Source organism: Ceratotherium simum, chromosome 2 (genome assembly GCF_057802395.1).
Source record: "Ceratotherium simum simum isolate JZ-2026a chromosome 2, ASM5780239v1, whole genome shotgun sequence".
In the NCBI taxonomy this organism is placed as follows: Eukaryota; Metazoa; Chordata; class Mammalia; order Perissodactyla; family Rhinocerotidae; genus Ceratotherium; species Ceratotherium simum.
This window is the reverse complement of record NC_141901.1, coordinates 78892319-78919435: the sequence shown is the minus strand read 5'-3', so window position 1 is coordinate 78919435 and position 27117 is coordinate 78892319. Positions and strand designations below refer to the sequence as shown.

The 27117-nt window shown below is 37.5% G+C and overlaps 1 protein-coding gene across 5 annotated transcripts in view; it reads right to left on the bottom strand.

Moving 5' to 3' along the window:
- Positions 1–459: 459 nt before the first annotated feature.
- Positions 460–27117, bottom strand: part of SSX2IP (SSX family member 2 interacting protein) — a 43479-nt gene continuing 16821 nt past the window's right edge. For 2 of the 5 annotated variants that reach the window (XM_087448316.1, XM_087448318.1), the window contains exons 2-14: positions 24082–24213; positions 23311–23480; positions 22646–22858; positions 19113–19223; positions 17383–17518; positions 15390–15465; positions 15132–15321; positions 11433–11583; positions 9892–10028; positions 9371–9544; positions 6006–6120; positions 5138–5303; positions 460–1306 (exon numbers count right to left, since the gene is read on the bottom strand). In XM_087448316.1, coding sequence (XP_087304442.1) covers positions 1132–1306; positions 5138–5303; positions 6006–6120; positions 9371–9544; positions 9892–10028; positions 11433–11583; positions 15132–15321; positions 15390–15465; positions 17383–17518; positions 19113–19223; positions 22646–22858; positions 23311–23480; positions 24082–24124 — 1857 coding nt within the window. In that variant the 5' untranslated portion in view covers positions 24125–24213 and the 3' untranslated portion in view covers positions 460–1131. The remainder of the gene's footprint in view (positions 1307–5137; positions 5304–6005; positions 6121–9370; positions 9545–9891; positions 10029–11432; positions 11584–15131; positions 15322–15389; positions 15466–17382; positions 17519–19112; positions 19224–22645; positions 22859–23310; positions 23481–24081; positions 24214–27117) is intronic. The other 3 variants (XM_087448325.1, XM_087448329.1, XM_087448334.1) reach the window with 3 other exon arrangements.

Sequence of the window (27117 nt, the reverse complement as noted above, 5' to 3'; positions counted from 1 at the left end):
GACGAAGAAACATGCGTCAGTTCTGAAAATGAAATGACAAGTCTGTGCAGAGTATCGTAGCATCTGGATTATAAAATCGGATGCTTTTACATTGTCAGACTTCCTTATCAGTAGCAAATACCTCACTGAAAAATTAAAAAATTATTGGTAACTATACAAAGCCCTAGCCGGCACAGATGTTATGGTGCTGGTACCCATCTGGTAAAGTAAATATCACTATCCAAATATCTTAAATATATTGCTATCTTCTATTATCCAAATATCTTAAACCAATGTTCTTAAATTGCTTTATTCAAAGGTATTTTTGTTGTCTTACCTCTATTACCCTATAATCAAAAGTCCTTTGAAAAATTATAATATCCTACACATACAAAATAAAAATGCTAATTTAATTCTGTAGCAATTTCAAAAGTATAATGTTAGTAATGTTAATTATATAAAGAACTTGGCTTCATGGAATAGCTTTTGAGTATTTATTGCTCAGATGGGTTCAAAAATTCTTAAACGTAATGTGGCAATGGCTCTAATACATCTGTAAACAGAATATCACTAAAAAAAATTTATTGGCATGAAATACTATAATTATGGATGTGTAAAATTTTTAAATCTTAAAGCCTCTTAACATAATCATGTATATCTATGTACAAAACATACATAAATTTCACTTTATTTAAAACATGAAAGAGGAAATTTCAAATCACACTAAACATAATAAATATAGAACTTGCTTTGTTAAAAATCTACAGTATACATTCAAGTAAAGGCTAAACTTCCAATGTCAACTATATATGAGACAAAATTAAACATTTACAATAATCAGTTTCCTAAAAGTGCTATTTTCATACCTATAAGAGGAAACTCATTCTAGTGCTTTTGTTTCCGTCCAAACATCCATACATTCCTTTATTCACAGAACCAGATGCTTCTGTTACTAAAAATACATATCCAAAGCTTCTATATCCTTTTAAATAGATTTAACATTTTAGCTCTTTGGGGGAGGAACAGGGAAGTCCAGAAAAACAACTCAGACCATCTTATATTATTGGATGATTGACTTTATGACACACCCTGTTTCAACTTAGATGTGACATTTGACGAACATGTTAATGAAAAAGATCTCAGTCCATGTGTCTAAGGTAAGTCATCTTTTTCTAGATGAGAGTTTGTGTAGGTCAAGGAGCATCCACTATAGCAACCTTCCCGGGACCCAGGTCTTGATGCCATGCTCCATTTCTGATTTGTACATTCTCTTCCAACCTGATTTGGTTTAGTTTCTTCAGGAGTTATATTCAGTACACTGATCGAACTGTTGGGAAAAGAAGGGTAGATCTTAATAATCATCTCCTCTCGTTTTATACGTTAGATAAGCCTGAATGTCTCAAGTCTGATTGCTCCCTTTCTCCATGCTCAGTAAATTTTGAGGACACACAGATCAAGAACAAGGAAGTGTTTTCAAGTGGCCTAATTTATCACTTTTATCTTATCTGTCCATCTATTTATCCATCTATTTATTTTGTCTCTTTAGTCTGTTCTGAAGCACTCTGCCCAAATGAAGCCTAAGGGAGGTGCAACCATGTGGGTTTTGAAAGCTAGGTTCCCCCATATCCTCATCTTTCTGCTACCATTTTTAATTCTCTCTGGTTTCTTTCTTGACTCACCCATTTGTTCACAGATGCTGTCATCTACCCATCCATTCATCCATACACATATTTAATGAGTGCCTACAAAAGTGGTAAAGAGTCTAGACCCTGAAGTCAGCTGGTGTAGGTTCACAGCCCAGCTGGACCACTCACTATGTCACCTTTGACAAGTTAAACCTCCCTGTTCTTCAGCTTCCTCAGTTGTAAAACGGAAATAATAATAGTACCTATCTCATAGGGCTGGGGTGGGAACTATACGAATTAACACACATTAAAGCACTTACAACAGTGCTCAATTAATTCGAAGTGTCAGGCAAAAACAATCTCAGCGTCTCAACAATGACATAGCTCCTCCCTTCAGCGACATAATCTGAGGGGTATGCTCTGCAACCAGCCTCAAAACAGGAGTGAGGTTAAATGATTACTTTCAAATCTATGGGGTTAAGGCAATGAACAACACATTTTTATCAACTGAGTATCTTACATATTTTTTTCCACAAAAACTTTTTTTCATAAATTTACATTTTTTGTGACTTTGGTTTATTAACTTGACCTCATAATGAGAATCCTAAAAAAAATTAAGTTGCTTTAACTCTAAAAATCTAAACCAAAAACAATTAAAAATTGTACTTATACTTATTTGCCAATACTTAAAAAAAAAAAAAAGGAACTTGCTTATAATTCAGCCCTGAATCCCTGCGGTCTCAGTCAAGATGAGATCAACGATCAACTAAGTTCCTTAAGTAACTTAGTACTTGAGTTATTTTGCATGAAATCCAGGCACAGCCTTTATGTAAAATTCCAACCTATAGTGAAGGAGAAATGAGGATGTTGTAGAAATTAGCTACGAATACTCCTAATTGTTTTGTTATAATCTTATTACAAACCCAGATCCAAGGTGTTTCAGGAGCAAGAAATCCAAATTTACCAAACAATTTAAAATTTCAAGAACTATGTCAAGCTGCACAGCCTCTCTCCTGATAACCTCCCTGAAAAGTTACACAACTCTTTTCTATGTTTGTTCTAGCGTCAGAGGCCATAACGGTGACTAGCTTAATGGAATTTCTTTATGCTCCAAAATTCTGTTTCTATGCCACTGATGCTGTTCTGTGTAGCCCTCACAATACAAAAAAACAGAAAAGCATTTTTATAATCCATTTATGTTTACATATATTTTCAATTTTATAGCCTGTTACTAAAGATTTATAACGGACCAAGTACTCTTTTAAATGCTTTACATAGGGGCCGGCCCCGTGGCTTATCAGTTAAGTGTGTGTGCTCCGCTACTGGTGGCCCGGGTTCGGATCCCGGGCACGCACCGACGCACCGCTTCTCTGGCCATGCTGAGGCCACATCCCACATACAGCAACTAGAAGGATGTGCAACTATGACATACAACTATCTACTGGAGCTTTGGGGAAAAAAAGGAGGAGGATTGGCAACAGATGTTAGCTCAGAGCCGGTCTTCCTCAGCAAAAAGAGGAGGATTAGGATGGATGTTAGCTCAGGGCTGATCTTCCTCACAAAAAAAATAAATAAATAAATAAATGCTTTACATATATTGACAATCTCATAACATCCTATGATGGATATACTAAATGTTGGACTTGTGTTATCCTTATTAAACACAGAACAGTGTCTTCAAGGAATATTTACGTCAAATATTTCATAACTAAAAATAATTAGGTAAAAAAGTAAAAATTTTAAATACATAAAAATAATTGAGGCAACTATGCTATGTTCTCTCAGATTTAGAAGGCATTATTTGTACATGGTGACTAGAATTTGTGTCTACATCTATATAGATAGTTCTGATTGGCCAAATTTGGGGGTTTTAATAACATTCTGTGTAAGAAAATACTCTGAGTTTATAATATCTTTTGATAGTAAATTAAACTTTTACCTCCCATATTCAACCCATCAGTCAATCTATTTGCAAAACATATCCCAAATTCAAGCATTTCTATCTTCGTGTTACGACCCTGGTCCAAATTACCATCATCTCTCACCTCAACTCCACTAATGGCCCCTACTGGATGTCCTGGCTTACATTACTGGCTCCTACAATCTGTTTTCCACATAATAAAATGGAGTAATCTTTTTAAAACTTAGATTTTTTTTTTTCATGCTCCTGCTTAAAAGTCTCCAGTGCTTTCCAATGCCCTAGAAAAATATGTGACCTACAAATACAGACTAAAATATTTTACAAATGAAATCTCAAGTATGTGGTTATATGTGAACAATACTGTCTGGTGATAATTGCTGAACCTGGGTGATGGGTACACAGGGGCTCATGACCTCATTCTCTCTACATTTGGATATATTTGAACTTTTACATAACAAAGATTTTAACCCCAGTCTATTCACCCAGGGCCTGTAGGACGCGGCCCCTGCCCACCTCCCACCCTCACCTCACACCTCTTGGTCTCGCTCACTAATGACACTCACCATCCACAAACCACCAGTGTCCCACCTCAGGGTCCCCACACTTGCTTGGAGGGCTCTTCATCCAGCTCTTTTTTGCCCCCCAATGTTTACTTAGAATCCTAATCCTTTTAAAAGTCAACTATAGAGTGTTTTCTCATTTTTAAAAGCTTCATATTTCTGTTTTAAAATTCACCTATTTAACAATTCTTGGTCCAAGGGCTAGCTGGCTTCTTCAACACTTGGCTCCACACCAGTCTCTCAAAACCACAGGCCAAGTGTGCTGTAGCCCGACTCCTGCTGTCTAAGGCCCCTGCCCCAGCGCAGGCCCTCCTGCCCGTCTCCCGCTCAAGAGGACAGAGAGCACCACCCGCTTTCCAACACACCCCTATGCGTTTCTGTTCCTCTCTATCTCCCTAGGAACCTTCTATCTGCTTAGTTCAAATGTAATCTGAGAAGAGGCTCTGACATACAGCACTGATACTATACCTGAGGAAATGATTTAACAACTTGAGACAGAGAAAAATACCAAAAAGAGGCAGTTAATAGCAATACATGGGTTTCCTGGGGTGAAGAGCAACTTTCGTCACCCCGTCATCCTTGGGCACAGATCTCTTCACCAGTCAAGATGAGGAAGCTTTCCTGAGTTCTTTACCCTTCAACATCAATAAAACAGGCAACCAAAAGAAACTCGGAAATAAGTACTCTACAAAAACTGTCAAAACAATATCCTTCTATTTAATAAAAGTGAAGTACTCAAAATATTAAGTGATTCCTGTAAATAAGACTATATTTTAAATTGTATTTTAGGTGTGAAATAAAAACAATCACATTGTATGATTCAGGTCCCAGCAGACAGGGACCATCCACCTTGTTCACTATCATATCCCCAGCACCCAGCAGGTGTCTCTATATATGGACACCCAGTAAATATTTGTAAAATGGACGCATCAATCTACTAAATTCCTCCCCAAAGCCTCTACCATTGCTAGCACTACAGACGTGTCGACTTGTCCTCAGCAGTGCAACTCGAGTGCTTTCACAAATCTGTGAGATCATCCATAGACCAATACCTATGTTCAGACACACAGGAACGTGTCGGGCAAAAGTCTGAAGTGCAAGGAGAAGCAGGAAGGGATTTAGTCAGTTTAGACGTGCACACTGGAGACCCGCTGGACACACTGTGAGGCTTCTTCTGCCGTGGCCTTGAGTGCACTGTAAGATTGTCCTGTTCAGAACCTGTCAAAAAGAAAAGGCAGTACATACAGTGAAGTATTAAATCTAGTGAAGGTAATTAACTAGGAGGATTCATGTGTGGTTCTGAGTGAGGTATGAGATAGCACAATTAATCTGAATATCCACTCTGGCCCTATGACTCTAGTCTAGCTAATCTTGTGTCCTTTGTTATGCATAATCCACATTTAGAAGGATGTAGTTTTAAAAATATTTCTAGACTGTGAATTTTCAAAAACTTGACATTCTTGAGGCTGGCACGGCGGCGTAGTGGTTAAGTTCACGTGCTCCACTTCAGCGGCCTGGGTTTGCAGGTTCAAATCCTGGGCACCGACTTATGCACGGCTCATCAAGCCATGCTGTGGTGGCGTCCCACATAGAAAATGGAGGAAGATGGGCAGAGATGTTAGCTCAGGGCTAATCTTCCTCAGCAAAAAGAGGAAGATTGGCAATGGATGTTAGCTCAGGGCCAATCTTCTTCACCAAAAAAAGAAAAAAACTTGACATTATTACATTAACAAAAGTTGTTTTTAGTACACATAGTCCTCCTGTCATTCCCATTGTGACTACAGTAAATAAAATATTAAAGTTGATTTTTTTAGTTCCAATTAGAGAGCACTTACTGGTGATCTTCAAGGTTTTATATTAATAATTTACAGTATTTTATTTACATGCATTTTCAGATTAAAGAGTTTATGAAGTACTCACTTCCTGAGAAGGCACTGAAAAGTTTCACATTTTCTGAGTTCTGGTGGTCAAAGGTAGTCATATTTAAAAACTGTTGCTTTAACCAACTGGCTCTTTCTTCTTCAAATGCCTTTCTCTACCATAACAAGCAAAACAGAGAAACAGTGATCAATGTTTCAACATTCACAGAGTTGCCATTTCACATGATTTCTCTAGCTATTTGTGTTTGCTTTCTGGCTATCATATATATTTCTGAAGTCAAATGAATCAACCTAGAAAACTAAGAAAAATTTCACTTAATAAAATTATGCTTAAAAAATAAAAATTCACCCATTTCACCTAACAAACCAACTAATCACTCTTTTCACATCAATTATGAATAAATTCAAAAGAACAATGCACAAAAATATAGCATATTAGCACAACTTTTAAACATACAGAATATTAGCATAACTTCTGAACGTATAGAATATTATAAATATAAAATTACCAACAACAGAAAAATACGCACTGTCATCATCTGAAAAAAAGGAGATATGGCTTCATCAAGCATTGCTCTCACCCTCCAACCATCTACCGGTTCGAGCAGCCACCACCACTAGACCACAAGAGGGCATACATCATACCTTCCCCTTCCGCACAGCTGAGGAATCCTGAACTAAAGTCTCCCTCACTCATCGGGTCTCTCCATCCTTCCTTCCCATCCTTCACTGACCCCATGTCCCCACTGAGCAGAGGCAGACAGATTCTCATGCAGAGAACTGGGAGTGGTATGCAAAGGGGCAAGAGCATCTCTTGGAGCAGGTTGGGATATGGGCTCAGAAGCAGAGGTAATCCCATAAAAAAGGAGAAAATGCTGGTGCAAACTGTTTTTGTTTCCTGAGGAAGATAGCTACTGATGAAACAGACTTTCACAATTGTGGAGAAAATCCATGTCAGCTACTTAAAATAACCAACGTACAGTCTTTCATTCATAAATATTAACACAAAATCGTGCATTACCAGAATTTGAAGAAAACTAACAGTGTAAGAGAAAAAAGGCCAAGATAAATAAAGAGACCTGACCATGGATAACAGTTCAAGATAGAAGAAATCTTTTTTAAAAATTACAACACAAATTATCAGACAGATTATGAACATCCATAAATAATATAATTCTATACAAAGAAAAGCAAAAAATAAAGACATTAGAAAATTTAAAAGATAAATTCTGAAATAAAAACTCAGTGGATGAAGTGAATAATAAAACTGACCCTGCTGAATACCAGGCTAGTGATGCAAAAGATACAGGCGAGAGAATATCCCCGAATTCAGAACATAAAGTCAATCTATAGATTTAGTCAGAAGGCCAAACGTCTGTCTAATAGAAGTTCTAGAACACGAGAGAAGTCAAAGGAAGACAAAATACAGAAGAGAATATCCCTAAATTGAAGAAATATAGTGTCTCGGGCTAAAAGGAGCTACCTAGGCGTGTCCTGGTAAAATTTTGGAAGTTTAAGAATATAAAATTCCAAAAGCTTCCAGAGAAGAGGATACAACAAAACACAAGGTATCTACAAAGTAATGGAGAGTGTATCATAATCAAGCTTCTCATCAGCAAAAGCAAAAGCTAGAAGAAATGGATTAACTCTTTCAAAGTTTTGAGGGAAAAAGTTGAAAGCTGAATTCTATATCCAGCCAAATCAATCAAGTATGAATATATTTTTGGATATTCCAGAATTCAGAATATTTCTCACTCACATACTACTCATGAAAAAATTACTAAGAAGGTAATACAGCAAATTGAAACAGGAACCCAAGAATGAGAAGAAAAATGGCAGCTGAATCTGACTCAGGAAATCATCAAGGAAGCCACAAAGAAAGTCAGAGAATTCACTACATAGTGATACATGGAAAATTCTCTTCCAAGTGGCAAAGTCTTAATAACATAGAATATTTCCTAGGTGTCCCAACATATTACTTGGTTATAGAATGAATAATATTTACTTAATCATGATGTTATCAGTGTTCTTTCCTGGTTTTCAATTTTTAAGTCTCAACCTTAGATAAAGTATTTACACCTCGATTATATCAGAGGATAGAATATAAATGTGATAACACTTGACAATGAAATATAATATCACAGACAAAGACGGGGAAGTCGAAGTGGAACAAGGGTAAGTACAGGAACGTCCCATCCTTCATTGAGGGACAGACTGATACTGTCTGAAGCCGGGTAAACATGAAGGGGAAGCATTAAACATTTTAAAGTAAAAAGGTCAACCAGAAGAAACAATTTTTCAAAAAGTAGTTTAAAAAAGTAACAATATTATGAAGAAATCAGATGTGATGAGGAACAGTGTAGATGGGAGGTCCAATAAGGACATCAATGCCTTATCTTTCAGAGTGGGAATCAAGAGACTGGGATCAAGAAAAACAGGTTGGACTACACTAAAGTTAAAATAGTACTTCCCGGAACAAAAAGAAACTTGTAACAGTGGGTACCTCTAAGGAATGAAACTGGCATAAGAATGGAGGGTATTTTCTCACTTTGTAACTTTTTGTGTGGGTTGAGTTTATTTTTAAATCATGTTCAGACATTAATTCTATAACTTTTGAAAGGGAAACATGTAGGTAATACATTGCTAACTAAAAAAAGCAAGCTGCAGAAGTGTATATCCAACAATCCAGGCTGTTCACTGTGAAGACATACGTACATCCCGGGTGAGGGACTGGCGGGGGATGGGGGGACCTTTTATTTTTTACTGTACTTTCTTGTTTTGTTTTTTTTTTAAACAACAAACACTCTCTTGGCTGCACCATCTTTTTTTTTTTTTATAATTTTATTTATTTATTTATTTTCCCCCAAAGCCCCAGTAGATAGTTGTGTGTCACAGCTGCACCTCCTTCTAGTTGCTGTATGTGGGACGCCGCATCAGCATGGCCGGAGAAGCGGTGCGTCGGTGCGCGCCCGGGATCCGAACCCGGGCCGCCAGCAGCGGAGCGCGCGCACTTAACCGCTAAGCCATGGGGCCGGCCCCTGCACCGTCTTCTGACACTATACCTATTGACAGTGGAGAGATGACAGATCCCGAAAGAGATCTCTGGTGTCAAGCTCAACGCTTAACAGTAGAAAGCCAATCCCAAAGGGATAATGAATGTTTATAGGTTTTTTTTCCAAAAAATGTTCAATTCCCAAATCTAGTAAAGGCAAAAAGATATCCTTCCACAGTTCATGTGCTTAGCATCCCTTCTGTTTCAAGTTATTAATGAGATCACCGGTCAAATACTTTAGGAAAAAACTGGGCAGCAAAGAAACAAGGAAAAGCAGAACTTAAGACGCATTCTACTGAGGCCTGCCCCCAATCCTAAAAAGCTCCAGAGGGAAAGTGAATTGTTTAGAATACCTCCAATCCTAGGCGAATAGCAGCTTCTGTAAAGTTTCGTCTTTCTTTCTCAAAATTCTTTTTTTGCTCTTTAAATAGAGACCACTCTTCTTTGAGGCGTTCCTTTTCTTCCAACAGATAACAGTCTCGCAGTAGTGAAGTGGTATCATCATCACACGTGGTAGCGAGCTGCTGCTATTAAATTTGAAAACACAGTAAGTTCCAGAGGGTCCCAGCACCACCCCAACAAGGTGAAACGAAAGCAAGAAAAGGCAGGTCAAACTTTAGGGGAAGGACAGAAATGATGAAGAATCAAAAAGTCAGCTGAGAAGTCTCAGTTCCCAAAAGCTTCTACTCCAAGCAAAGCACCGCCCAAGGAGTGGCATGCAATCCATCCGTCAGCACGTAGAGAACTTAGTTTGGATCAGGAAAATGTCAAATACTACAGATCTTATGAAACAAAGGAATAAAAGTCTAGCAAGAGTCAGTACATTCTGGCCCTTCTCAGGAGGGAAGAGCTTTACAAGGTAACTGACATTTACCTGTAAAAGTTGCTGCTGGGTTTTTATCATTTCTTTACACTGCTGAATTTCTAACTCGAGTTTTTCAGTTTCTTGCTCGTGGTCTTGCCGTGAGATTACATCTTCATCATTAAAACCTTCTAGATGTACCTTTGAAACTAACACAACACCAGTAATTTGACCTAAGTTTTACAGACACCATTCAGTTTATGGTGCTTTGGGACATACCTTTAAAAATCAAGGCTCTCAGAACTTTTCTCTTTCTGGAATCTCATAGGTTTTCTAAAAGGTAGTTATTTCCTTCACCCTTTAAAAATTTCATAAGCTATAATAAAATTAAATTTATATTATTTTAACAGTGAAAAATTTTAAAAAGCAAAGCAGCTATAAGGAGTTCATGACAACTATAAATTTGCACTATTTTTGGATTCAATGATGTCCTTACAAATAGAGCTCTATTGTCAACATTTAATTTGTAGTCTATATTTATTCAAAATTATGTCTTAATTAAAAATAGACAACCTGTATTCACAGAAGGGAAAAATAATTAACATTCATAAACTACATTCTTTTGATACTTCTTCAAAGATCAGTGCAATGCTACAAATCTTGCTCTCGTATTAAATTCAACAAATATGAAGGCCCAATATACTATTTACTAATAGACAATGACTTAAATCAATAAAATCTCACATAAATTAATTTTAGTACTATAATCATTTTGCTGACTGCTCTTTACTATTGAAGACAACTGGCACTGAGTGTGATTTTTGACGATTTAGAATAAATTTTCTTTAAGTAGACTTCATTTACTGAACAGAAACCTTAATCTTCTTGATTTAAAAGCATGCAAACTTTAACAAATATAAAATATTAAGGATATATTCCTCAACTTAGCTATATCTCTACCGTCTACAATGACAGGAAATAATGTCTAAAATAAAACACTGTTAAGTGAAAAAGCACAGTGCAGAAAAAATATGTAATACTCAATTTTGGGGATTTTGTATATTTTAAAATAAATATTCTGCAAATGCATAGAGAAAAGTCTAGAAAGATACGCACCACACTGTTAACACAGTGTTATGTTTAGGGAACAGAGACCTGGATATTCTACTTTATGTACCTCCTAACTGATACAAAAGCATTGAATATCTATTGTTTTGAAAATAATTTAAAAATGGATAATTAGGAACCTAGGAATATGCAAGTATCTAGGAATAAGTGAAAAGTTTGTATTTATACTGTATTATGATTAATATTTCTTGATTTCCAAGATTTAGTCCAAGACTCAGTTCACTTCACTCAACTGTACACTGCACCCAGGGCAGATGCACATGATGTCCTCTTCTCAGAGAAAGAGTCACTCCATGAGCAAAGTGTATTTTCTCAGTGAGGTTCCAACCTCACGTCTAGAAGAAGGCAGAATCTTGCTTCTCAAACCACCACACTGAGCTCAAGTACTTCAGGTCTGAGCCCATAACGTGGCTTTCCCAGTGACTGAAAATGAAGAGTTTACTGAGTGTCGCAACTCACTTTAAATGCATTTAGGCAGCAGTTACCTTGGTTATCAAGTTTTTCTACGTGACTTTTCAAAATTCTCCACTGTTTCCTGATGCTGTTTGTTAGCTGCTCTCTCACAGTTTCACAGGAAAGGTCCCACATACTCTCTCTACTCAGTTCCCCAGCATCTTCGTCAACATCAGAGAGAACCTATGAGAGACGAAAAGGAAAGACGAGCATCTTAAAATGGCTTTAGATATTAAGGCAGTAGTAATCAGATTGATTGTCAGAGATACTTATCAGAATCTTTTCTGTGCTATATCTTAAGCATATATGACCCAGTAGCTAACATAAATATCTTGAGAAAAAGCAATTAATGTTGAAGATAAAAATTCCTCAATTTGGGTCTCTTCAACCCCAATTTGAATCCAAATATAGTTAGTGACAAGAGTCACAGAGCCCTGTGAGGAAGAGTCATTCACCACCTTTCTACCGTTGAGTTAGATGCGTTCACATGTTAACGAATCCTCAAATCATGTTACACTGTGGGGAAACTGAGGCTGAGATGAGTAACTTGCCCCATATCACACAGCTGAGAGGTAGAACTGAGATCAAGTTAGATCAACTTGTCTCCAGTCTTGGGCTGCTTAAATAACCCTGTGAAATAACCTCCAAAGAAAAAGCAACTGTTAGTCCTATTTTCCTCATATAATTTTTTTTATAAAATTGGTGATTATTTTTCTTTGTATTCTTTTTTTTTTTTTTTTTTATAATTTTATTTATTTATTTTTCCCCCAAAGCCCCAGTAGATAGTTGTATGTCACAGCTGCACATCCTTCTAGTTGCTGTATGTGGGACGCGGCCTCAGCATGGCCGGAGAAGCGGTGCGTTGGTGCGCGCCCGGGATCCGAACCCGGGCCGCCAGCAGCGGAGCGCGCGCACTTAACCGCTAAGCCACGGGGTCAGCCCCTTTTCTTTGTATTCTACCAAGACATTACATCACAGGAAAACATAGTAAACTTAACTGACATAGAGCATACAGAATCAAAGCAGGATAAAGAACATAGGGAAACAATGTCATAATAACCTGCATCTACATAAAATGGTCCTAATTTGTCACTAACATCCAGAAAACTGGACAGACATACTTTAGTAATTTGAACAATAAATATCTTGCTGGGGAAAAAAAGGAAGCAAAGATAGAAGATGGAAGGAAAGAAGGGCTGACTGCTCCCACACGAGGACAGAGCAGGAACGAGGGAGGGGCTGAGTCTGAAGAACTGATCAATAGTCTGAGGTCAGCGATGGGCTGGGAGACACCACGGTCTCCCAGGCGGAGCAGGTGGGAAGATGCGCAGGTGCAACTGTGACTCTGGTTCTTGTCACTCAATCCTCTGGAGCTACCTGCCAGTAACTCTTCCAAGGAGCTACACCTTCTCGTCTACATATTTTAAGGCATACCAGAATACTACACATCCATTATTTATTTATTTATGTTTTTGCTGAGGAAGATTAGCCCTGAGCTAACATCTGTGCCCATCTTCCTCTATTTTGTATATGGGACGCCACCACAGCATGGCTCGATGAGCGATGTGTAGGTCTGTGCCTGGGATCTGAACCCACAAACTGTGGGCCGCCAAAGTGGAGTGGGCAAACTTAACCACTACGCCACTGGGCCGGCCCCCCACTAATCTATTATTTAAAAAAATTAACAATAATTGCTGCACAGTTCCCAGATTGAATGAAACTCTAAAACCACAAAATGAAAACAAAAAATCCATTTAACTTGAATTTGGGGTATGTATTTTGGCTAAATGAAGCAAAATAATAAATAAATGAAACTTGGATGCTACCTAGGCATTCCAAGGTTACATCTTATTCCTCTTGCTAAATGCTCCAAAATCTTTCCTCAAAACAATGGCTGAATTACTTCAATTTTAAGAGAAAAAGGATCTAGAAAAATGGATATTTTAAAAACAGGAAATATACTTACGAGATTGTTTCTCCAAATGTAAACATTTGAATTATGAATACTGGATACTACCCACTGGCTGAGTAATGGAGAAGGGGAGAATTTAATTATCTGAGAAAGATCTCCTTGATCTTCTACCTACTTTGGAGGTTAGTAATAGTTGAGCCAAAAAGTGAAGAAACCACAGGAGTAACAGAAACGAGGCTACCCCTGGAGAGGTACTGGTGAATGTTAAGAGCTGGCCAGAAGTGACCAGCTCTGAGAGATAGGTTAACTAAATACAAGAGGTCAAGCAGGCCCCAGACTCTGGAGAGTGTAAATAAACACTCAGGTAATGTTTGTTTTAAAGAAGATAAAAAAAAAAAAAGGTAGGATTTGGGATGGTCTTATCAGTTGGACTGATTTGTAATACCACAAAATAAATAATCCTCAAATACAGGTTTAAAAAACAAGTTCTGGTGACTTCCCTGTAATTAGCATTTTCCATTAACACTGTTATTTTTCAGATTTTAGTCACTAATGTGAACTTGCTTGAATCTAGAATTTAAACTTATATGTAAAGTAATTAAAAGAACTTTTCACCACTATGTGACTTGTTTCTTCAGACCTCTGCACATATTATTCCCCTCTGCATCAAATGCTTTCACCATGCTTTCTACCTCAAAAACACTTATTTTTTAAAAGCCAACTCAAATACCACTTTCTCTGTGGCGCCTTCCTTGATTGCCATAATTGTTTTGTTTTACACATGGCAGCACCCTATTATGGCTATAACGTGTAATAATTACTTTTCTGAATGCCTATCTCTCCCAAAAAAGAGCTTCTTGATGGATGCAATGGACTAAATGTTTGTGTTCCCTCAGAATTCCTGTATTGAAATCCTACCCCCACTGTGATGGTATTAGGAGGTGGGGCCTTGAGAAGGTGATTAGCTCAGGAGAGTGGAACCCGCAGGAACAGGACGAGTGCCCCTATAAAAGGGACCAGTGACAGCTCTCGCCCTCTTTCTGCCATGTGAGGACATAACAAGAAGCCAGCAATCTGCAACCACGAAGAGGGCCCTCTCACCAGACCCTGAATCTGCTGGCACCCTGATTTTGGACTTCTGGACTCCAGAACCGCGAGAAATAAACTTCTGTTGTTTATAAGCCATCCAGTCTATGGCACTTTGTTATAGCAGCCCGAACAAAGACAAGGGAAAAAGTCAAAATCTTTTTAGCTTTTTTTCTCCAAGGACTAGAACATAATGTAGATTCAATAAATTTATGGACTGAATAATTATTTCATTTCCAAAGTTAACAAAAGTTCACTCTCTGAAAAGTAGAGCCTGCTTAAGTACACAGAACTTAAACTATTTAAAGGCTATTGGGCACAGTGGTTAAAAGTAAGAACTCTGGAGTAAGACAGACTTAGATCAAATCCTAGTCTATCATGTGTGAACCTGGGCCAACATTGTAACTCACGTTCCTTCATCTATAAAATGGGGATAATTATAGTATCAAGAGCATCCAATTACTATAAAAACGAAATGCGACAATGTGTATAAAGTGCTTGTCACAGTGCCTGGCACAGATTAAGTTCCCAGAAAATCACTGCCATCATTCCCCAGGGCATATCTGGAAACACAGAGGGACACTTTCTGGTTGTCAGAGTGACTGGGGGTGAGCACAGCAGTGAGTGTCTTGTCTAAACATCAATAGTACCCCCACTGAGAACACCTATTTAGTGTTTCAATTGTTCTAATCAGCAACCTGAAGACTGTATTAGAGAATAAGGAGATACTTACAGTTCCCGTACTATCATCTGCTCTTTCTCTAGGTTTCTGCTTTTGGGGAGAAAGAAGAGAAATCATTTCCTTTTTCATTTGCTGAAGAACCTTCTTAAGTTCAGCATTTTCCATTAGGATTTGTTTCTGACGATATTCATAATCATTCAAGAGAATTTTATACATTTCGTCTTCATTCCTGAGAAAGAAACTGTCAGTATGAAAATGCAGTAGAGAAAGACAAGTCTGCGTACATTTCTCAACTTAAGTGGACCTTACCTGGCTTCAGTTTTACCAGTCCTCCAGGAGCCTCTTTTCCCATCAGCTCTCCCCACATAATTTAAAACTTCCATAGCTATAAACACAAACACACACACAAAAAACAGTTCTTACCACACACGTTTAGGTGTTTAAAACCCGACTACACCCTATAGCACATTAGGGACAGAAGTCAACCGGGTGTAGAGATTAGGATTTGGGCTCAAACAGCCCAGATTTCAAGTTCCAGTTCCATCACTTATAAACATTCAGATTTTGGCAAGTTATTTAACTGCTAAGCCTGTTTCTTCATTGATCCCATGGGAATAATAAAAGTATCTACCAGAGAGTTGTTGCGAAGAGAAAAAGAAATGTTAAAGTACTTAACACAGGAAGTACTTAATAAACATTATTTTATTATCATTATCTATTTTATCATCAGGGGTTGGAAAACTAAGGCCTATGAGCCAGCTGCGTGATTCATAAATAAAATTTTATTAGAACACAGCCACACCATTTGTTTATATATTGTCGACGGCTACTTTTGCGCTACAATGGCAGAGATGGACAGTTGTGACAGAAGACCACAGACCTCCACAAACCCGAAAATATTTAGTATTTGGATCTTTACAGAAAAAGTTTGCCAAGCCCTGTATTGTCACCATCATCAAAGGAGTCAAGGCCTCTGACAGTATTAATGTCTCCTCTGCCCCAGGTGGAGATAGAAATAGTTGTCATAAGCAGGAAATAAGATGAGAATAAGTTATTGTAATTTTAGAGCTGATAAAATCATTATGAAACTTGCACTTCCTATTGGGTTTGGACCAGGAAACAGCTAGACCCCCCACAAAGTAAGGGCTTGGTTCCCAGAATTAAATCTTTAATAAAATTCCCTAACGAGGTGTTATATTTTATACTTCCAGCATTTCATCCTGCTCTTTAATTTCCTTATTTCCTTCATGAACAAACACAAGGTTAGCCTTAAAAACCAATGAGTGTTCAAGTGAAGTTTAAGATTTAGTACCTCAGAATACCTAAAGATTTCCAACCATATCTTAATTGGTTATTACACTCATTTTTCAATAATTTTTAAAATAAAATATTCTAATTACTGCAACAGCTCTGCTGCACAGAATGACAGCGATGCAATCAACACTGAACTGCTGGCAGACAGCAGGCAGAGCCCACCACGTGACAGCTTGAAACATCTGCTCATCAGCTGCCGTTTCAGCAAGTCCAAGTTCAGTTTAGGAAAAGACAGTGCAGGGTCTCACTGGATAATGTCGGTTAGAGGACAACCTATGTCCACTTGGAAACCACTCTTCAATAAGTCAGTGCAGATTTCCTGTTCCCTGAATCTTATCAGGCCGACAAAGCTGTGTCTGTGTAGCTCCACTTTTGTGCGTGTGTAGTTCTACTTCTTAATCTAAGCTATTTACCTGAAATCATGCACACGCTTGGATTAAATTGTAAGTTAATTTTCAGAAGAATAATACTAGAAAAAAGTATACATTAGGCACAAACATAAGCAAAACTTTCATAGTCCATCCTTTTGACCCACTGTTTCAAAAATGCACAGCTAAACTTATTTAAAGGAACTCAAACTGACAAATGATTTAGGCTGATGAACAATTTTATGAAGTTAACTCTAAAATCATACTTCTTTTGATACTCAGAAACAGATCCTGATTTTTAATATTATTAGTTCTTTGCTATGGAAGATTCGAGTGTCCCCTGGCTTAGTTTTTCTCTATAGATTAATCCTACCCCTGTCCTATTAAAAAAAATATGCAATTCTTATACGCACACAACTAATGAACCAAAGTAAAATTACTATTTTTCACTCACCAGCTGTCTCAATTTCTAGTTTATACGGATATACACCATCTAAAAACAATTGTATGAAGCATGAAAATAACACTTCATGAGTTACTGTGCTCAATCCCTTCACATTTATTTCTTAGCATCCTATTAGCTTATGTATTCCCTTTGCTGTTAGCCAGCTGCTTCTTACCTATTTTTTTATCCTTCTTGTTCATAACAAGTTGATGTAGACGTTCCTTTAGTTTATTATATTCACGCTCTTTTCTCTTCATATCATGATTATACTGAGTAGCTCGACTTGCAATGATATTTTGTAATTTTTGTACCTGAAAAAAAGCATTTTCTATCAAATGAGTCCCTTTAGGATTAATAAATCCAGGTAAAATTTACAAATTCAAAAGAGAAAAGAATCCTAGCATTTACCTCCCCATAAAATAGTTTTCAAATTCTAGAATTATTCTTCCTTCTCCATAACCATTGGAAATCACTAGCATTAAATGAATCACATAAAGTTTTTAATTCTGAAATTTCCAGAGCTGCTAACTTTCTAAATTATCTTCTATACCTTTCACCTTACATATAGATTCTGATCACTGAGAAACCAGAAACTCTTATGGAAGTATTCAAGTGATTAAAGCTTCATCTGAAACAAGCAGAATTCGTCGGATCATTGGTACTGACTTCCTTATACTCCTGACTTGAATCACTTTATTCCTTATCAATCTGTGACAAGGCAAATTAGCCATGGCACATGGCAGCAGGTAAACAGGTTCGTTTTTCTCTGATCATAAACAGTTCTCAAATTACAGTAAGTCCAGTTCTCAAATTACAGTAAGTCCAAACAGCAGAGAGAATCAGGTTCAAACGTGCTGAGCACACGCCAGGCACTACTGTTCAACGTTGTATCCACTATGACTTCTCAGCAGCCCCTGATAGGAAGCATGTTTTCTTCTATACAGACCTTTTTATTCTCTGTTGGAGATGATCATGTTTAACTTAATCCTTACTAAAGATGAACTATATCCAAACCATTTACATATAATCAACAAATCAAGTCAAAATTTTCTGTGAAATAACTCAAGGAAATGTATAAGCAAGCTTGCAGTTAAGATACTTCATTACCCACTTACTAAATATACGACTAAATAATCAAATATGGTAAAACAAATCTAAATCACTATAAGGTCCTTAAATAAAAAAAAAAATACACTCCCCTAAAAGTCTTCAATTATAGTTAAAACAACATATACAACACTGAAAATAAGTATTATATTTTTACAGTTATCACACGTTCAGGGACCAAATTGCAGAGCAATAAAAACATGTTTTCTTCTTACATAAATTAAAAATTAATTTCAAATGCATTAACTCTATAGGTCCAAATACTAAGTAACCACTAAAGCAGAAATGTGATTATAATTATAGCATCTTTAGCCCCAGAAATGAGATTTTTAATGTGAGTTGCGTTTTTTTTTAAACAATAACTCTTGTTTCCATTAAGTCAAGTAACTGCTTAACTGGATGAACAACATCAATATTTAAGATAGTGCAAGAAGAGGTGTGCCAGATATTAAGTACAGGTATGGCCGAGCACAAAAAAGATCTGCATTTAAAGCACCCTTGTGCCTGAGAAAAAGTGACAGTGCATGTGAGTCCAGGATGGACAGTACAGGACAGTGGTTGTCACAAGCTATGGACTAATATACTAGCTGAATGGGTCCACCTGGGGCAGGGGGTGGCCGGGGAGTTCCTGACTTCTCAGTTAAATATGATACAACACTGTACACAGAGGTCCACCATACCAATTTGACACAGGATGAATAAATGGTTCTTTCTTATTTTAACGTGGCTCCTATGGTCACCTCAAATTACAAACAAACAAATTCACTTAAACTTTATCTGCAACAACTGACAACTCACCTCATCTTTTTCATTTTTCAGTAGCTGATGCAAATTCCGGTTCTTGCATTGTAACTGTCTGTCTCTTTCCTGAAGCCCAATCATTTCTCTCCTGGAGGTTTCCAGTTGTTCCTAAAACATCCATATGCAATTCTGATTAAAATTAACATAGGATTCAGAGCAACTGAATTCTTAAAAGATTAGTAAAAACAATTTACACATACTAGGGTTTGTTACCTAAAATTGAGGTTTAATGGCACATAAAATATTTATTTAAAGCAATTATTATAAAGCTCAATACTATAAAGTTACAAAATTTATTTAAATTTAAATACCAAATTTTTTAACGTATATACAAAAGCGCTTCAAAGTGGATCCCTTGAAAGGCTCGTCACTTAGTCCAGCGATGCTGCCACTGGACATTTTTAAAATTTCTTTTTAATATTTTTTAACACTTTTATAGAACACTCTTTGAGAAAGAGCCAAAAGTGATTCAGAGCTAAGTCTGAAGAAGACGGGTGACCAAGCAAAGTGGCAACCCTTCAGGTCAAAAAGGGCAGGACAATAGCCAGACACCAGTTCTCCCTTGCAGGCGGTCAACTGGTGAAGACCTTTCCCAGAGAGGAATGGCAGCAACCCTGGGGTCGGTATGAGATAAAATGCTCACTTTCAATTCATTCCATACATTTCTTGAGAAACTGCGCCAAGTTCTGCATGAGACGACTGGAATATTTTTTAAATCCTCTTATCTTTATGAAAGGCACTCAAGTTACGTCATAACTAGCCACAAACAACAACTTGGACAATATCTGTAACAACGGATCTCAAGAAGATACAGAAAATTTAGGAATATAACTTGGATAATTCTAAGGTTGTCAGAATTTCTGGCATCCTCTTTTTTGGAGTGTTTAAAACTTCCTATCATGCCAGACCACTTGGCATGGCTAAACTTAAACGCGCTAGCACAGCTGATATGTTCCATATGTCAAATCGGAGATTCACTCCAAGAGATTATCAATGCCTTAGTTGAACTCATTATCATCCCTGCAGACCCTCCTCCTACATTTCTTATCTCAGTGAATCATACCATCATCCTCAGTAAACTCAAGACAGAGACTCGGATGGTATCTTAATGACTTTCTTATTCCCCAAATTCAAATTTTTCATAAAATTTTACCCCTTCTACCTCTTAAGTTCTCTTCATATCTCACTCTTACTATCCCCATCGGCACTACTTTAGTTCAAGTCCAAAAGCTCTCTGGCCTGGGCAACTGCTAAGGCCTGCTAACAGCTGTCCTGTCCACCAGGCCTTCTGAGCCCCCTACCTCCATCCCAAATACAAATCTGCATCCCTATAGAACTATAACTTCTCCACCTACTGCCAGAGTGATATTTACATGATGCCTTCCTCCTGTTTACATTTCTCAGTGCCTCTGGGTCTCTGTACAGTGCCTTTCATATCATCTGAAACCTGGGTCCCAGCCTCACTTCTTACCACTCTTCATCATACATCATATACTTCAGCCCCTACAGAGCTATTTACTGTCACCTGAAAGTAAAATGCTTTCATACCTCCATGCTTTTATACAGGTTATCCGCTCTGCCTATAATGTCTTTTCCAAACACTAGCAAATTTCTATTCATTCCTCAAATTCCAGATCAAGAAGCTTTCCCTTACCTCCCACACCAAAAACAATTAATGAAGCTAACAATCATGGTTCTATGTGCCTCTTTCCACTGGACTGCAATCTCCCCGCAAGCAGGGACTGGGTTTCACTCATCTTTGAAACCCAGTGCCTAGCACATAAATACTCAATAACTTTTGCTCAACAAACTGAATGAATCATATGCTGGTTCTAGAAACTCTTCAGGGATAGATCAGCAACTTTTCCCAATGAACACACATTTCTGTCCACAAAAAAATACCTGATTCTGATCCAGGTCAAAGCCCAAATTAGAAGATAGTCTGGAAAACACTTTATTCTCTGGGCAGTCCTAATAAGTGATCACTCCGTAGAAGAAAGGCTCGGTAACCCTGGATTACTAAGATCATTACACAATTACTCACCAGCTACTTACGAGATACTTGGCCAAGGGTACACAGATATCAAAAGTTTTATTGCAGAATTATTGCCTTCTAGGGTTTACAACTCTGGGTCAATCTAATTCATAAGACCTTCCATAAGTCTCTCTGATTAAGATTCAAGTATTACCCACAACTCACAGCCTTTGTATAAGCTTGGAGGGTACCAACTACCCACTCCAGCTCACCACAGTTCTCCAGTCAGCTAAGATACATAGTTGGATAATCTCTATCCCTTTGGCATACAGGATGTACAAAAACCTAAAAATATTATTAAAGAGAAAACCTACTGTTATTACTGTCTATGAGCTCAGAAGACAACATAAAACAGCATCAGGCAATGACAGCATCAGGCAATGACAGGCTGGTGGGCAGTGCTGCTGAAGAGCTAAGATGCCCCTCAATCCATCCCCAAATGTTCTCAGTGTTCACAGACGGACCACCTCTAGTCCACTTCTCCACAGTACACTTCCTACCAGAGGATTTAAAATATTACACTGAGAGAGCCTGTTATTCTCCAATAGAGCTTAGTGATTCAAGATGCTGAGTGGGTTTTTTTTTGTTTTTTATATTGTTGCTATCTGTTCTCGGAGGGAGATGGTGGGGAGAGGATACAAAGGAAGAAAAATAAGTAGAGAGGCATGGGCCAACAGATGAAAAACTAAAAGGAAGTTGATCTTCTGAGAGTATGCAGATTCAAAGGCTTTTATTTTCACCAATAAGAAAACCCAACATAGAAAAGTATCTTTAGAAAAAAATTTGCCTTGATGATATTACATCCTTCATAACATACAATCATAATATAAGTCCCTGCCATACCGTGATTTTGAACACCTTCTTCTCTCTCCTTCTCGAATAAAAATTTTTTTAAAAAGGAAAATATAAAAAAAAGAAAGAAAGAAAAGCAGAAGCCAGCAACAAATTTTCTATCATTTAAGGTAGCAGGTCAATGGTCTGTGAAAAATTTTCCTTTGTTAAGAGAAACAAGCAAGTTCACAAAAGCATTCCTCTAGGTGTTCCCTAGAGCTCCGGGGACCTCTACGAGTTAGAAGTTGTCCGTCCTGCTTTTGGTATTGAGCTTTAGCAACCTGGGCACAGATGCCCTCAAGAATTTTTTTTTGGAATTAACTGATGCAGCTTTTCACAATGAGACTATTTTAAATTAAGTATTTATTTTATTAAGCAAGATTGGATGGAGTGGGTCACATTTTACTTTTCTCAGATATAAATATGTCCTAATCTTTCTATAGATTCAACAAGTCACTAAACAGTTCATAAAATCAATGCCTTCAATATAGATATTAGGAAGCAGCAGGACTGATCTGCACAAATTAAGTTCGCTTTTACTTATCAGTTTAAAAAACCCAAAAACTTAAAAAAATTAACCCTAAAAGTTGTTTGATAAATAAAATTTAGAGTATCAAATTACATAATAATGGCATTGAAATACAGATTGCCACACAATTTCTACCTTAAGTTTTGCATAGCAGCTCTGTAGATGGTCCATATCACTTCCCAGTTTCAGATTCTGTGTTTCCACATTTTCCTGAGCTAGAAGGTTCTTCCGCTGAAGTACAAGTAGCTCATTCATACAATTTAAAACGGCAACTATATTTAATTCTCTCTTTGTCTCTTTACCTTTGGATTCTTCATACAATGAAGGAAAACCAAAAGTAGTCAATTCCTGGTAAAAGAAAATGTTTTCCTATAAGTTGGTTACCAGACAATTTAGTAAAGAAACAAAAGACAGAAATCTTTTCTGAGAAAGAAAGAAAACTAGCCTGAGATAGTTAAGTCAATAGTAAATATCACAAAGGACAAAGAATTGAGAGAACTGGGCTCTTTTAGCCTCAATTCTGCCACCACCTGTGACCTGGAGCATCGGTCTGCATCAGTAAAACAGGGTGAGACTCCCAGCGGAGGAGCCCTGGGTGATAGGGAGGCCAACACGCTCCAGACAAAAACGTTTATCTTGTATCTAGACTAGATGATCACCAAGGTCCTCTGCAAATCTAGTGTTATGAGTCCCAGGACAATACATAAACTGGTGCTCGACAAGTGTTTTTCTCATAACTTCAATATTTTCTATTATATAACATGATTTATGCTACTGCTTCTTACAAAAAAACATGTTACCTGATCAAGATATGAAATACTCTGTTCAATGTTCTGTTCTGTGCAGAAGGCACTGAAAAAACTGTGCACGTTTTTTGATAACGGTATTGAAGAACATAGCACTTGCTGTGAGTATAAACTTGATGGAGACATCTTTGTTTCTGAGGTATATTGAGAGATATTTTTGCTTTCTGAAAGAATCAATAAAAGGCATTTAAGTGAATAATTTATAAAAATGCATACAAACCAAACAATCTCCATTACCAAAGATCTTAAATTATATAAATATTTTTAAGTATTTCCAAATTAGGACAAAGCTATTTTTTATATGAAAACCATATACTTTTCCCCAAAAAGATACAACTATACAGTGGTGCTCTTAGTAGGCATGTTAAGCTACAACATATTACCCTACTTTCAGTACTACAGATTTATAAAAATAACTGACAAAAACCACTTGTCTACGCCACTTAAAGTTTATGTGATTAAAGGAGTAAGTCAGAGAAATGTACTAAAGTAGCCAATGAATTTACTTCAAATGTATGAAAACTTCCCTCAAAAATAATATCAAGTAACCTGTTACTCATCCAAAGCATTTAACCCCAGGAATCATGGCACAATTCTTAGCTCTCTCTGTTAATTTTTCTGAAGATGAAAATTAGATATTTCACAACTATTTCTCTTTCTCTCTAGTCACATCTTCAATATTTATGGTAATTACTTTATAGTTTCATTGAAAAATTCACCTTTACAATTACTGCTTTAGTTTACAATTACTTTAGACGCAGTTACCTGAAGACAGACCTGGATCTGTAACAGTCATCCAATCTCCCATAGCAATTGCCCGAGCCAGGATACCTGAGGAACCAGTTCAGCAGGGAAACATTTAGTCCAGCTGCTGCCACCCTTCTATGTAGGCATCTCCTTAAAAAGCAAAGCATAGAATAATAGCATCTAACTAAAAATATGAAAGCAAATATAAAACCAGTGTATAAGAATTAGTTGTATGTCCTTCAAAACAGAAGGATTTTGCATTATTTACTCGCAAGTACTCCCATATAGAACATGATAGAGCTCAATAATAATTGTGTGTGTGTGTGTATGTGTGTGAAAGGATCAAGATTAAAGGCTTTTCAAGTTCTACTAAGGTATTCACATTACTTCATACACAAAGTACATGGTGCATGATTTGACTCACAATATAAATCTAAGGTACAACATCATACTAAGTAATAAACATTTCTATATTATATCCTCTAAAGTAAAGTACAATTCTTATTTATGTAGATGAAAAGATGAAAAACTTCTTGGCCATCACTCTCATTTTTTGTTTGTTTTTACTAAATATATTAGCAAAACCTTTTTTTTAATTTATTTTTTATTGAGGTAACATTGGTTTATAACATTATATAAATTTCAGGTGCACATGATTATATTTCGACTTCTGTATAGATGACATCGTGTTCACCACCAAAAGTCTAGTTTCCATCTGTCACTGTACAAATGTCCCCTTTACCCCTTTTACACCCCCCCAAGCCCCCAAAATTGTTCTTTTTAATTACAAGTCCCAGTGTTGGCACAGATGTAGGAAAATGAATACTCCCGTATACCACTCTCCAGAAAGATCACATCAATTTCTACTACTACCAAGCAATTTGGCAATATGTATCAAAAGTCTTATAAATGAAAATATATTTTAATCCAGAAATTCCATTTCTAAAATTTTACCCCAATAAGATAATGATTTGTATAAAGACTCATCTACAATACCCATTGACAATATCAAAAAACCAGAAATAACTTATATGTCCCACAGTAAGAGACTGGTTAAATAAACGACACATTTATACAATAGAACACTGTGCCACCTTTAAACACAGAATTAGGATGGCTAACAAATATATAGAAAGGCCAGAAATACATATGAATGAAGTGGACTAAGTATAAGAAACACATAACCTTTTCAGCCTACCATTCATGTTTCCACTTTTTTTTTTCCTGAGGAAGATTCGCCCTGAGCTAACGTCTGTGCCAAGCTTCCTCTATTTTGTATGTGGGTCGCCACCACAACATGGCTGCCAACGAGTGGTGTAGGTCCACGCCTGGCAACTGAACCCAGGCTGCCAAAGCAGAGTGTGCCAAACTCAACCACTAGGCCACGGGGCTGGCCCCATGTTTCCACTTTTTTATAGACAAAATGGAAGAAATAAACATTTCTCCATCATAAAAAACAAAATTCAAATGAAATTATAAATGGCCACTGGAAGCTGATTTCAAGGTCAAGGACAGAGGGAGGGTAGTGAGGACAGCAGGCAAACGGGAGAACACATGCCAAACCTGGGCAGCTGCTTCTCAGCTACGACACACAGTGACCACAAGAGAAAGCAGGTCCTGTGTTGCCACAGCTTTCCATTTTTTAGGAGATGTCGGAATTCTAGATTTTTATGTGAAATATCCAATTTTTAAATGTTAGAAGCTAATGAAAAAGATTAACTATGCAAGTTATCCCATGGGAGGGAGGAGCAGCTGGGAGGGGGATATGAGCGCCTTCTACATCTTGATCTGAGGGGGGTCACACGGGTACACACGTTAGTGCAATTCATCAAGCCATACAACCAGTCAAGTGCACAGATTTTAAATGTAAGTTATACCTCAAAGAACTACACTTTTTAATAAGCCAAATAATACGTGTCTTTAGGGTGGATCTGGACTGTGGATCAAGAGTTCACAACAGGGGTTCTGAATATTTAAGATTGCAGGGAAATATTCACAATGTAATGTGCAAATGACACGAAAATTTTCATTCATTCAGTAAATGTTTAACTGTACTACTACATGCTAGGCACACTTTTCTAAGTACAGGGGAGGCCCTGCTCTCAAGAAATTCACATGCTGGTGGGGGTAGAAATAGATAAGAAGCAAGCAATAAGTTAAATTAAATTAACATAACAGTGATGAGAACTACAAAGAAAATAAAACACAATAACAAGAGAGAGTATTGGGGTGGGGGACATCTAGATTAGTCAAGGAGGGCTGCACTGAGATGCTGACATCTGAACTGAGACCTAAATGATACAGAGTAAGCCACAAGATGATCAATGACCAGCCAGCCCAGGTAGAGGAAACAGCAGGTACAAAGACCCAAGATGGAAATGAACTTGGTAAGTACGAAACACATCAGGAAGGCCAGTATGTTTCAGGCACCGTAACCAAGGACAGATGGCAGGAAGTTGATTTCCTCTAAATTGCAATGAAAAGCTGTTGAAGGAGTTTAGGCAGGAAAGCAACATGATCTCCTTTAGGGTTTAAAACAGATCACTCTGGCTACTCTACCCTCTGAGTAGATTACAGTGGCCAATAGTGGAGGCTGGAAGAAATGAGGCTACAGCAATAGGTTAGGCAAGAAGGCCAGTGTTCCACTACAGCTCTAACAGGTGGACAAATTAGGGATGTGTTCTGGAGACAGAACCTTCAGGACTTGCAGATGGACTGAAACACGGGCAAAGGAGAAATCAAGGATGGTTCCTAGGTTGTACAGCAGCATACAATATACACTAACGCAAATGATGTGACATGTCATATTACATGTTATGATGTCACATACACAGGTGGTTATCTGGTCCAGCACTGAGCTTTTGCCATTTTTCTACTCAGGTACCTTGGTAAGAGCACCCTGAACTAGTTTGCACTTCCCACTGTCCTTAAATGGGTGCCTTCAGCAACGGACGAGCAGGATGAAGGCTGAGTCTGCACCAAGACAATGATTTCACTTTTGGCTTTCAGAGATAGTAGCTTTAAGCAAAACAGGATCCAAGGGACCATAAACCA